The 14338-nt window shown below is 38.2% G+C and overlaps 1 protein-coding gene across 1 annotated transcript; it reads right to left on the bottom strand.

Annotated features, from left to right (window-relative positions):
- Positions 1–132: 132 nt before the first annotated feature.
- Positions 133–13855, bottom strand: capn7 (calpain 7). Its single transcript, XM_053634463.1, has 21 exons — positions 13435–13855; positions 12240–12348; positions 10495–10652; positions 8991–9058; positions 8619–8825; positions 8433–8519; positions 8150–8276; positions 7963–8048; positions 7671–7764; positions 7217–7363; positions 6930–7036; positions 6639–6759; positions 6124–6268; positions 5945–6044; positions 4033–4168; positions 3867–3942; positions 3280–3425; positions 2868–2930; positions 2617–2747; positions 1884–1976; positions 133–866 (listed from the first exon to the last, which is right to left on the bottom strand). The coding sequence occupies exons 1-21, from the start codon at positions 13534–13536 to the stop codon at positions 722–724; spliced, it is 2448 nt and encodes an 815-aa protein (XP_053490438.1). The 5' UTR covers positions 13537–13855; the 3' UTR covers positions 133–721.
- Positions 13856–14338: the final 483 nt, after the last annotated feature.

The following is a 14338-nucleotide window of genomic DNA, read 5'->3' as shown; positions in this document are numbered from 1 at the left end:
GTATTTACGCACAACACCTACATCAAACATTTTCAGGATAAAATAACGTGATCTGAAACTTCACATTTTATTCCTTCAAATTAAATAAGTGCATCTGAGGGATGAAACCAAATTAGAAGGTTAAACATAATCTACAGTAATAAAGTAGATATTTATTTGGCTTCAGTGTGATCAGAAAATATAAATTGAGCACCACAAATAGGTAGAAAACTTCTTCCTTCCCAGAAATAAGGTGTAATTTGTAAATAGCAAAATAAGCAATCCGGCACAATTTAATATATATAAAGATGAGTGTTATGATGCTCACATTCACGCACAGTTACATACAGTAGTGCTCCACCACACTTATGCTGCCAAGGCAAGAGCCCTAATGTACTTTAACAAACAACACTGTAAATTTCAACAGATTTATTGCAGTCTCCTGAGTGGAATAAAATAAATATGTATGCACCCATGTTGTCAAGAGAATTTAGTGCATGATTTTGGAGCATGTGTTTCTTACTGACTAACATCTCGTTCCAAGCACTGTACAATGATGAGGAGAGCCAGGCCAACCAGAGCATGCCAAGTAAACAGTCTGTGATGATCAGTTTGACTATACACTGTGACACGAGAAGAAACCAATAAGAACAGAGGGACAGCAGGCATTTCCGTACCAGTGAGAAACTGATGAGAGACATCTTTTGTGGTGTAACAGCTTATAATAGTGGCTACGGAGTTGTCACTGGAGCTGAGACACTCGAAGAGGAGTTGCACTGGAAAAATCTAGGAAGAAGGGCCCTTCTTGGTTGGGCAGGAAAGTGGTGGGGATGACATTGTAGATGCCTGCAGGGACATGATCCAGCTCCATATAGCAGAAACCACACCTGACGAGAACCGAGGGTGAGAATGGGTTATGTATCATGGTGCTGCGGTTCTTTTTTATTATATTTATTTGGTTCATTTCTATTACACAATAAGCCCAGAACTGATTTTAATCCATTCTGTGCCTTGCTTTTACAGACAGTAATAGAATTAAGGCAAATATCTGATTCCAGAAAATAAAAAAAAAATGGCATCAACAAATACCTGTGAGATGTGATGTAACTTCTTTATATTTCAGTATGGTTTATGTCAAAGTATAAACTGAGTTTCAAAGTTTAATTACATTTACAAAACACTGGTAATGTGATCTAAAAAGCACTAATATACAATCAGCAGCTGGATGCAAGCTGCATGCATAATGCATTCTGTGGAAATTTCAGCAGGTCCCTCATTTATCTTCCCATTCACTTTCTGCCTAAGATCACATCCCCCTAACAGTATAAAATATAAGCATTTAAAACCCAATGCATATGTCTGGTAAAAAAATAATAATAAAATTCACACAAAAGGGGCTGAACCTCACTGCTGACAATAATGGCTGTAACCAATATTCTAAGTATACATGGTCATATTTTCTTGTCTCTGTCTGGATTTGTTTTAGTTGAATAGTATTTTACTTTCTAGTAAAACTGACTGTTAATAAAAAAAAAAATAAGTTGTTCTAGCTGCTCTTCTGTTCTAATAAAATAGTCCATGTAAATCCTTTACATGTTACCTTCCCATGGTTCTCTACTGAATGCTGAAATAACACTGCATAGGCCTATATAACATCCATAAGTAATAATATTTGTGTATAGTATATTTTAATGTATTCCAAACAACTGAATTCATTAAAAATCAACCATTCCCCCTCCCCTGTGCATAATAGTTTGCAGTACTTTAGAGAGAGACTTTCATGGCATTCAGGCACTATCAATATCAGTAGTTCTCGTTCTGTATTTTTTCCACAACATAATGTTAGTGCTGAATCAGGCTCCTACATGTACACTTCTTTCTGTGTGAGAACAGCTGTACAATACCTGTAATCTCCACTGCCCTTTTTCTGGATGCCTGAAGTCCCTGCATCTCCTACGGTGGACACGGTCAGGACCTCAAAACCCACGCTGTACTGCCTGTTGAGGGAAGCCCAATAACATTCATAACACTTCAAAACTCTTTACTCCCACACACTACAGAATAGACAGCCAGGCTTATGCATCTCAAAATTAATTGGCATTCCTAGAAGAACGAACTCTGCAAATTCAGATAGCTGACAAATTAGGAAAACACAGAGGCTCAGTTATCCCAGTGGAGACATTTTGCTGGCATAATTTGTGACTACTTGTCCCGTTAGAGGGAAGGATTACTGCAAATCAATATTAAGCTGCAAAGCCAGAGCGCACGAAGGCTCACTGAATGGTATGAGTATGATTTATGATGTAAAGTCAGCAGATCTCAACCCAAATGAACACCTCATCACCACTACCATTTAAAAGACCAGTTGAGAAAATATCTTTTAGAAGATTGGTGTTTATCCATCCAGTAGATTCCAGAGACTTGTAGAATCTATGCCAAACACTGAAGCTGTTCTGGTGGCTCATGGTGGCCTTATTAAGACACTTTTCATTGCGTTTTCTCTCACCCATCTATAAATCTAAATTCAAGCAAGAACTTAATATAACAGCAATAATGTCAATACAAAGTAGACAGAAAGTTGGAGAAATTAATATGTGTGCTCCAGACTGGAGGTAATGAGATCATATATAGTCTCACCTAGAGCCTCGGAGCTCGATGAGCAGAGGTCCGGATTTGTCCAGGTTGAACTGATAGATTGGATTATGCTTGTGGGTGTCCTTATAGTTTCCACATCCTCCTGCACTGATCCCTTTCCACTGGCCATTTATCTTTTAGGAAGACAAGGTTTCATTAAAACATATAATAATATATAATATAAAACAATATAATACACACAATACAATAATACACAACAAACAATAAAAAGTATATGATACAAACTTGCTTACCCTTTTTGTGTGGGAAAAGGGTGATGAAATTTTGGAGAAATTAAACCTGCACAATGAGTAGACCTGGTAGGGAATATAGTAAATTCATACTAATGAATATTAGAGCCACTCCTAAATGGCATGCATCTTATTATATCTAATCTCTGTATAGTATATGGAATATTCATTTTACAATTTGCAGAAGTGTGTAGAAAGTGGCATGGCATGCCATTTTCTCATGGAACCCTCGAGACATTAATAAAGAGCATCACATAATGAGCTATGAACACTCAGCTATGTCAATACATTATTAAATCATATTTCACAACCAAACGAAACTAGGCTAATATCACAGATAAACATTTTTTCAGTCGCTGCTCTTCCACAAGATGAAATATGAAACACAAAGTTAGAGAGAAAGACAAGGAATTACCCTTAATGTGTAGTTGATGGTATTTTGCTTCTCATATTGCGACATAACCAGTGTAAATGTGTGAGTTCCTGGACTGGTCAGTTTAATCTTGGTCAGGTAATGTGGGCTGTTAATCCTGATGCCATCAATATAAGGGGGAGGGTCACCTAAAAGATAGACACAGAGAGCAGAGAATTTGCTTTAAAAAGTGATGAATTCACACATATGGCAGTCTATTAGTATATCCATCTCCTCAAAAACTTCATGTGAGTTTAAGGTTCAAATGATGGTTATTAAACAGATCATTTTCGCTCTACAAGCCGATCGGTTGAGCTGTGTTCCAAGCCGCTATAAAATGTTTGGTGTGGGCAGTACATGGTGGTGTCAGTGTGATGGTGTGTGGAATGTCTTCAGATCTCAACCCAAATAAGCATCTTTTAGATGAATTTAAAATGGCTGTCCACACTACACTCTGCTAGAAACAAGAGGTGTTCCAAATAAACTGAAAACTTGAAAATGATAAGCTGTATTTAATGCAAAAAAAGAAAATATAAGGAAATAAAGGCACATATTACTTATTTCTAAATTTTCATTTATAAGATACATACTTGGATAGTAAACCTTCCTGCCGTCATTCTTGTAAACCACTAAAGTGATGAACTCTCGGTTTTGAGCAAAGTCATCCTTAAAGAGTAGAAAAAGAATAAACAGTTAATATCAATGCATAAATTGAAAATGAAAATGAAAATGACCATGCTCTGTGACCAACTATACCTTGTCTGTGATGTGTCTTGTTAGCAGCACCCATACTGCAGCTCCACCTTGTGGGCACTGCACCTCCAGTTTGTACTGAGGGTTATTGGCCAAACTATATACATCTTTCACTGGACCCTGTTTTCCATCCCAGCTACTGCAACAGGCAAATCACTATGCATGAGCAATTACTGCAGCAACCCTCTTCACTCACAATTAAAAAACTCTGTCACCCAGATCAGACGCATGTTTACAAGAGTATTTCACTGACCCACAAGTGCTCACGAACACACACATACACAAAAATATGCACACAGTTACCTCTTCTTCTGATTGAAAATCTGTATTGATTTTATCTTTACTACTACTGTTAAGTATTAGAATGAGGCTAAATCTCAGTTGAGCTGGTAAACTGAGAACTCCGGTCTTAATGTCAGAGCTTATGGCAGGTGTTTCCTTTGACGAGACCATTATTTTCAGATATAAACACACTTTTTCAGCTGTTATCTCACTTAACCAACAACTACATATCAAGGTTTGGGAAAAGAAGGTTTTGTATATGTCCAGCTCACTCATAAATGAATTAAATGAACAAAAAAATCTATCTTAGCTGACTTTCTAGTCCTCTGCATGCTATCACTATACAACCATTCCTATGGTCACATCCAAGAAGTTGATTTATAATTATCCTTCCATGTGCTGTATCCTATAAATAACTCCTGGATAATTCCTGTATAGGTATCATGGATCCACAGATAGGGGAAAACTTTTATTAAAGTACTTTTGGAGTAGATGGAAGGATGTAGCCCCTATATACAATCCTGTGAACCAAATGTCACTAGAACAACTCTTCAAAAGCTGCATTCAGAGCACACCCACGCGCTTCAAAGGCTTAAGCTGCATTCCTCTCAAGCTTGCTACAAACTGTGCAACTCCAAGTACGACTGGGCAAGAATAGACAGTGTTTAATATAATTTCTTTCAAAGTTTTACTATGTTTAGCAATCTACAGTGTTAAAGCTGCAAACTGTTGAAATTAGCATTCTTTTAATCACAGGGTACCATGCGCACCACTGTGAACCTCCCTTCTTCTCTCTTACAGTGGTAAGCCTTTAGAATTTTCTACATTTCTGCATAAATATGACCTAAAACATCATCAGATTTTCACACAAATCCTAAAAGTAGACAAAGAGAACCCAGTTAAACAAATGAGACGAATATATTAGACATGGTCATTTATTTATTGCGGAAAATGATCCAATATTACATGTCTGTGAGTGGCAAGAGTATGTGAACCTTTGTTTTCAGTATCTTGTATGACCCCCTTGTGCAGCGATAACTGCAACTAAACATTTTCTGTAACTGTTGATCAGTCCTGCACATCGGCTTGGGGGAATTTTAGCCCATTTCTCAGTACAGAACAACTTTTCCTAACATGAACTGCTTGCTTCAGGTCCTTCTACAACTTTTCTATTGGAGTAAGGACAGGACTTTGACTTGGCTATTCCAAAACATTAACATTCTTTAACTAAAAGTGTTCTGGACTAACCCAAGAAGTTGACATCCACTCACAAAGACACAACGACTTGGTGCTGGCATACATAGTCCCCTACATAATTAGACTTTTAGGATACCCTATACTTCCTGTATGCTTCCTGTACAGTATAAACAGGCCTATTTCTCATACACCTTTATGTTCTGACATACTTACACAGTGTCAGGATCATTTATTTTCAACTGAACAGGTTTCTGAACAGACCAACTTTAGAAAGGTACCTAAACAGGAAATTATTTAATGCCTGCCAGCCAATTAGAAACAAGTATTTTTTATGCCCATGGTCTGGTATAGGACAGAAAGGTGATCAAGCCTGGCATGTCAAGTAATAGTCATGTAATGACCTTATGAGACATTAGAAGAGTAGTACAAGACTTACCTGTGTATGCAAGAAGACTCTCTGAACAGTCCAGGATTCCAGCTCAGGTAGATGACATCATAGTATTGACATAAGTCTTCCCATATGATCCAGAACACACCTTGAATACAGACCAGAAGTTAGCCAACAGGTCTTACACATCTTTCCATTTCACCAAGTGTTAAGAAATCCCCCCTCACCATTATCAAACTTTTGTGCAGTTTTGGGGTCAAATTTGAGGTGCTTGAGTAGATCTGGTGTCCAGTTCTTCTCATCCCGCTCGCTGTAGCGGCCCTTCCACCTGAGATGGCTCCAAGGGTTCTTCAGCTGCAGGAACTGTTTCCCCTGGAGCCCATGACAAACAGAACCAAATTTTAAGTGCAGAAAGGAAAAGTATGGGAAAACATAACACACAAAAAGACCAGGAATGAGTCTGAATTTTTAAACAGTCACAAACTCAATTCATTTTTATTTCTTTTTTGCATATTTTTGCCTTTCTCCATTGCTAAAATGTGCATGTGAGAGATCTCTGAGACACACAGTACAGTTCCAGAGATTTGTAGCATCTATGCCAAGGTGCACTAAAGCTGTTCTGGTGGCCCAACACCTCATTAAGACATTTTATGTTGTTTTTCTCCCCATTAATTTATCACCAATTTCTATATATACACTAGCAGTAAGTCATGAGTATATGGTTGGAGGCTGTGCAACTGACCTTGTATTCCCTGATGTCTAACACAGCATAGGCATGTGTGGGCACCAAGCCCCACCTCTCCCCTTCCTCCTCAGTCATTACACCTGTTGCTACAGTGATTAGGACATCTCCTTTGTGAAACCTGTTAATGGAAATCCACATGGGAATTGACTCTAAGAAGCGCTGCCAAAATGTTCTGCCTGTTAAACAAATAGAGTCTTTGACTAGTGCACTGGAACACTTCACGAAGTGTGTGTGTGTGTGTGTGTGTGTGTGTGTGCATGCTTAGTTTGTACACTCATGTGTGTTCACCTTTGGTACAGCATGCGAAAGGTGTCGTCCTTGTTAAAGGACTGATTGTCTGAGTGCATAGCAATGCGTTCTGGAATCCAGCCAGTCAGCGCATGCAGGTCAATATTCTACAAAGGAAAAAAACAAATCAGGAAAAATTCAGAAGTCTGTCCATTTCTGTCCATATAGGGCAGCTGTAATCTTGCATATATGTGTAATCAAAGCCTTCTTTTAATAAGTGCATTTCTATTATAAAATTCATATAGTTGAAATGTAAAATTAATATGTAGTTTGTAGTCTATACTTACAGAGTTGGAGCCAGGGAAATCATATCCACCCATCACCTTCATGTAGGCTTTCTCTATGAGGGAAACCCACAGCTCGTTTCGGTTACTTGAGTAGGAGCAGAGCAGCTCACCATTGCGGTCCACTGGGAGGAAATCGTCAATGATCACCTTAAGAGGAAAAATTACAAGAGAACTCGGTCACTGGCAAGTAGTCAGTTTCTAAATGTTGTCCTATGTTGATTAAATTTATATAAACAGCAGTTTGACACATGTTTGACATCACGTTTTTATTATTATTGAGACTCGTTCTATTACGTTATTGTTTCAATATGAACAACTAATTCACAAATTCTTGTATGGCAGAGGCTCACATAATATAAATTCTGCGTCGGACCACACCATACACAGGTCATTAATTATTTACAGCAGCCCGTCATTACAACTTTGCTAAAACAAGATAACACAGTGTTTGTACCTTTCTAGGGACCCCATTGATGTGTAGTTTCACCATGTATTTCCCACATGGGTTATACTCTGGCTCACCCCTCCTATTCTGAGGATAAATGACGCTGTAGATCACAAACACACACAGACATGTTTCATCACTGCATTTCATGTTGTTTATTATATGACAAAACTGACTGTCGGAATATCTACAGCCATGGTTTCCAATAAACATGTAACACACAGCAATCACTACAGTTGGTGGGAAAGTCGGTGGGAAAGTCAGTGGGAAAGAAAACATGCATAACTGTATCTGTAATTACCTCGTGATTAATTTCTTGTTGAACCGTCTCTCATATGCTGCGCTGATGGCCAAAGAGGCAACAAAAGAACAGTCTGATACCACAGTCTGCAGGAGCAACAAACTTAATGGTGTTAAAATTTAAAACCATTTACAGCTGCTTTTACTTTTATATTCCTCAGAAAGTAGAACACAGGAAACCATGACACCTGTTTGATGCTGAAGCTCGACACAGTGAAAATCATGGTGGGATTGTTGCAAATGTCATCAGGTCGGACCCAGCGACAGAAGATGGCTGTCTGTTTAGGCGATAAGGCCAGCTTTCCACATTTATCCCTGCAGATTATTGTAAATGATGGTTCTTTTTTTGTTTTGTTTTGTTTTTACTAAAGCTTGGCAAAAGAACATTTTCACAAGTAAAAATAGCACATTTATCAAGTTGTGTGAAGCAAAATATATCAGATCTGAAAGGGTACATCAAACAGTACTCACGAAAATGGAACAGGAAAGGCAAAGCGTTCCCTTAGGTCAACATTCATGAATGGCACATATTCAATTCCATTTATCTTGGAAGTCTTCCTTCAGGAGACAAAACAGGAAATTTAATAGGAACAGTCAGCTATAAAAAAAAATTAAAAAAGCATGATTTAGAGTGACTATAACTCCAGATGTTGTTACCTGAGCACTTCTATCTCCTCCTGTGTGTAGCGCTGGCCCTGTGGCTCACTAGACTGCACTGCTCGCACTGGCTGTGGCTTGTCATGGAGGGAGAAATCTGGACCCAGGGGTAGGTATTGCCTCACTGGAGGAGGAGCTTTAACATTGGAGGAAGTAGGCTTTTCCTGGGGCGTGGGTTTCGAAAGGGCATCTTTTAGTCCTTCTGCCCTGAAGTATACAGATGTAGAGAAAAAACTTATAGAGAAGTTGGTGGTGAAATAAAATGAATCGCAAACCAACACATTAGACAGAGATACACTATAGTGTGGAGGTTCTGTGGCATGGTGAGTATTGTGTTTCACAAGCAGAAGTCATTCAGTCTTTGTAGTTTACCTGTCCAGTGCCTGGCGAGCTAGCTGCTTCAGTTTGCCCTGTAGAGCTTGATCCGAAGTCTCACTGGACTGTTGGAGAGAAGGACAAGAGAGTTCAGAGTTTACTAGGTGAGCAGTTCAGTTTAAGACAGGGCCAATATGGGACTCAACATCAGCCACATTACAATCACTATTTTGCTGCCTTCCCTCCACTGGCTTTCTGTAGCTGTGTGCATCAGATTTAAAACACTGAAAGCCAACCGTATCCTATCTAAAGGCAGTTATTAAACCCTGCTCTGTACCACAAGGAAGACATGCATCAAAACTATTTCATCACACCAAGGTAGTGAAATAAACTTCCCCTAGCTATGTGAAGGCCTGAATCGCAAACACTGAAGACCCACCTTCAATAAACACTTGCGTGAAAGCTAAATCTGCAGCTTTACTATATTCTGAAACCTATTTATTTGTGCTACCATGAGGATATGTTACTCTTGGACATTACAAAGCACTTCTATAAGTCACTATGGGTAAGGCTTTCCACCAAATGCTATAAATGTGAGTTGCTTAAAAGGTTTAGTTTAATTCAAGTTTTTGTTATTATATGCTGTTATTTATACACATATACACACATACGTACACATATATAGAAACACACATACATACAGCCCTCCACTAATATTAGTACCCTTAGTAAATATGAGCAAAGAAAGCTGTGAAAAATTGTTTTCATCGTTTAACCTTTTGGTCTTTTGTTCAAAAAATTCACAAAAATACTCTGCTCTCATGGATGTCAAACAATTGCAAACACAACACAGGCTTATCAAAAAATATATATCTTTGTTAAATGTAGGTGTGCAACAATTATTGGCACCCTTTTAGTCAATACTTTGTGCTACCTCCCTTTGCCAAGATAACAGCTCTGAGTCTTCTCCTATAATGCCTGATGAGGTTGGGGAATACGTGGCAAGGGATCTGAGACCACTCCTTCATACAGAGTCTGTCCAAATCTTTCAAATTTCAAGATCCACACTGGTAGACTCTCCTCTTCAGTTCACCCCACAGATTTTCTTTCCAGCTGACTGGAACTTCTTGATTATTGCCCTGATGGTGGAAATGGGCATTTCCAATGCTTGTGCTATTTTTTATAGGCACTTCCCATTTTATGAAGCTCAACAAACTTTTGTCGTACATCACAGCTATATTCCTTAGTCTAACCCATTGTTGTGAATGACTAAGGGAATTTGGCTAAGGTAATGTGTTACCTCATGGTTGAACATTTTCCTGTTCCTTGTCACCCTGGTGTACTAAAACAAATGTACTTCAAATATATTTCTCTCATAAGAATACATAGAGGTGACAATAATTGTTGCACACCTATATTTAAAAATATATATATATTTTTCGGGGGATCAACCTGTGTTGTGTTACCAATTGTTTGATATCCATGACAGCAGAGTATTTCTGTGAATTTTATTTCTATATTTAATTTTATATATATGTATAAAGGTGTCTGCAGATCTCACTGCTTGAATGCACAGTTCCACAGCCTGAGTGTAGAGCTCAATGGCTTCATCAGTGTTACCCTTCTCATCCTCTTCGAAAGCCTGGGTTACCAGAAAGTATGAACGCTCCAGCTCCAGCTGATGCTTGGTTTTTAATGGGTCACTGCTCTGAGCTTGAACTGGTGAGGGAGACATGAACAAAACATTTTAATAATTCATACAATCACATAAAAGGCACTGAACACCAAGATTACAAACGGCTAAAAATATGCAATGTTTGGTTAGGCTTTTTATTTTCTACCAGTACAATAATAATGTTAAATGCAAAAAATTCACAATGTTCTGAGTTAATATTGGTAAATGTTAAGCTGTTATATCCTGTTACACCTTGACAAAGCATTCCACTGATGTATAACAGATGCAATAATTAATAACACATTAATAACAAAATTTACATGCGCATTACACACATAAGAAGGGTGTGTGGAGTGCTTACTGATTAGACAATTTAGAAAACAAATCTGACCCGTTATTATCATCTCAAAGAAATTAAATGATTTACATTTCCATACAGAATTATAGGCACTTCATGAAAATCCAACAGTTTCAGACATGTTAAATTTTAGTTACAGCCCCAATTTTGCGTAACGGTATTATTAACTGTTTAAACAGGCCATGATTAAAGGCAACAACAGAAGACTGAGAGTTAGGCTTGCTGTGTTCCCAGTGTTTCCGGTGTTGGGGCCGCACACCAATAACATCACTTGCCCATCGTGGCACCGCCCCCATTGTCATTTTGCCTTTTTATAGTAATAAAAATTATTTTGTTTAGTTAGAGAATGGACGCTACAATTAAAAACTCAACGTGTCTGCTCAATTCAGCATGAGCCAAATGAGTTAGAGTCGCAGCACAGATCAGCAGGAGTCAGATATAATTTAGCAGGAATGAGAGTGAGCCGAGCTGACTGACAAGACGATGGAGGAAGATTTGGTTTCAAAAGTTCTATGTTTAATATGAGTGACTTTGTCATTGTACTGTTTTGTAATAATGAACCAACCATTCAAGCAATTGCCACTAATTCGAAAGCTAAAGTTAAATGTGCAGGGCCTCACGGGCATTCATAAGTAAGGGGGAAAACCAACTGCGCCCCCCCAACCCCCTCTTCCCACCCCTGGTGATACCAGTATTACCGGTGTTGTCACACATCGATTAGGCGGTGGGAAATTTCCTCACTGTCAAATTCCTACTGAGAGTAAATAAAAGGATTTTTAAAAATCTTTCAAGAATGACAATTTGTTTGTACTTCTTTAAAGAATTCCTTATGGATGTAAATAATTTTGGCACATGAAAAGGCAATTATTTATTTTTTTTTAAAAAAAGGAAAAGAAAAGACAAAAAAGTAACACTAATTGGAGAGATTATTTTTTGGGGACAAATAGTCTCCCATATGGTTTGACAGCGATGTTTTAATTATTGTGTGTAATATTTGTTTTATCCTCACTAAATGATATACGTAGAATGTGAAGTTTATTTACTCATTGTAGTAATAGAACATGAGCACACTCCTATACATTATTATGACCATGATGACATAGTTTCATGATGATGCGCGCTCTCAGCTACTCACACCCATACACAAACCGGCCTGAATAAGCCTTAATGAATTACAGAAAGTATGAGGCACGTATGAGGAAAGTGTCAAATTAGCTACAGCATTGGTAGATACGCCCAGGTCTTAAAAATCCTGATATCTCTGGAAACTCACAAGCATTGAGTAGAGTCTGTACTCGGTCCAGGTACTCATTCACCTTTCCCTGAATGTTTTCCAGTTTGGACCCTGCCATGTCAGCATAGATAAGAGCTTGGGCTGCCTCCTAATGAAAAAATGAAAAAATAAAATAAATAAATAAATAGATAGATAGATAGTCATTATTTCAAATGAAATAGCAAATCATGTAATTTAACATGCCATGTACAGTGTTTTTTTTGTTTTTTGTTTTTTTTTCCTCTGGATAGTTTAACATTAACTTACCATGATTACAACAGGACTGAAGAGTTTAGTGTTTTCATTTAATACATCTATTTCATCTCACTAAGATCATTAACAAAGCCTTTGTGGACTAAATCACAGTCTGTGACTGTGACACTCCTGAGCTACAGAAACAACTTTTGAGAACACCAAAGTATAATGTAAAGCAATGAGTATAAAGACAGGTGAGGGGAAAAAAACAAAACAAATTGGCTCTGTTCAGCATTGTGTTGGTATGTTTTGGATCCACTTGTCCCCTTGGAGAAAAGAGTCACTGCAAATCAATGCAACGTTACTCGGACTGATTACTTTGACCCTATGTTGAAATATTTCCATTCTGATCAGAGTGGGCTCTTCTAGGATGGTCCACCCCCACTTATAGTGCACGTGGACTCACTGAATGGTTTGAATAAGCGTTAAAAAAAAATTAACACAGTCCACCACATTCAAAACACCAACTGAGAGAATATCTTTAGGAAAAAAATGATGTTCATTCCTTATGCAGCACCATGGTCCTGGAGGAAGGTTGTTTCCTTCCACAGTGTACTGTAGCAGCTGTATACTTTATGACTGAAATGATAAATAAAGCCACTGGACACCAGTATTGTTCCAGAGACTTGCACTATATAAAGTATTAATAAAGTATTACTTTATTATTAATCTCAATGAACACAGAAGCTATTCTGGGATATTGTGGTACCCCAACACCTTACTCAGACACTTTTATTTCTGTTTTGTCATGTTTTATCTACATTGTGTGTACTGTATTCCTGTAAGATGTTTGTTTGTTTTTTAATCTAACCTTAAATAAAAGCTGAAAGCCGGAAGTCACCAGCTGTAGTGTGCTTTAGTTCACACCACACCAATAAGCTCCACTGACTTAGCTTGCTTGCTGACCTACGTGGCAGTAAAACGAAAGTATGTACCTTACCTTGTAAAAGAAAACAGCTTCGTTGTATTTCCCTTTCTGGTCGTGTAACACCGCTGATTTAGCAAATTTCACAGCGTCCACCTCCAGCGCGCTACAATCCATACTGAAGATAAAGTGTCACTAGCTGATCAGCTAGTGCTACAACTGTTATCAGCTATTGCTTCATTGTTGCTAGCTTAAGCCTCACCGCTAAATACGCAAATACTAAATATATAAACCGGGGCTATCCAGACAGAGGTGAAATTCCGCGCTGTAGGGTTTTACGTCACGAACATATAGCGTGTTTTGAACGTGTCACTGAAATTTATACGGTCCAAACATACACCTATGTCGAAGTACCAGAAACTTCCTACATCCGCTCAATAACAAATCCCCAAAACAAGCAGTTTGATGGGCGTTTCCTGGAGCTGAGAGTACGCCATTTTCTACATCTCAAATGCCGCTTTACTCCTTATATAAGTGCACTACATAGGGAACGAACAATAGGTTTGTATGCACTATGTCACGCACTATAGATATAAACAGGGAGCTATTTGGGATTTAACCATAGCGTGTCATTTACTAAAATGCGCGACGTCATGGGGAAATCCACGCTGCTACAGGCTTGACTATAATTTGTGTGTAAACGTGTTTGTTATTTACCTGCGACACAGAATGCGTTTGATATTTCTTTTACAATGAATAAAAAAAAACATTTTACGTTCAGTTTCGTGGTCATTTAACCACTTAGTGAAGCACTAAGTGGGGGATTATTATGAGGAATTGTTTAAACCCAAACTGTCAGTCTCTAGATGATAAGATTCAAAGGTCAAAGGTCCAGAATGCAATCTCAAAGTAAGGAAAGTAATGTAATAAAGTAGAACACACTAACACCCATACAGCACACACACACACACACACACAC

This window comes from Ictalurus furcatus, chromosome 1, assembly GCF_023375685.1.
Source record: "Ictalurus furcatus strain D&B chromosome 1, Billie_1.0, whole genome shotgun sequence".
NCBI classification, from domain to species: domain Eukaryota; kingdom Metazoa; phylum Chordata; class Actinopteri; order Siluriformes; family Ictaluridae; genus Ictalurus; species Ictalurus furcatus.
This window is presented reverse-complemented; position numbering and strand designations above follow the sequence as displayed.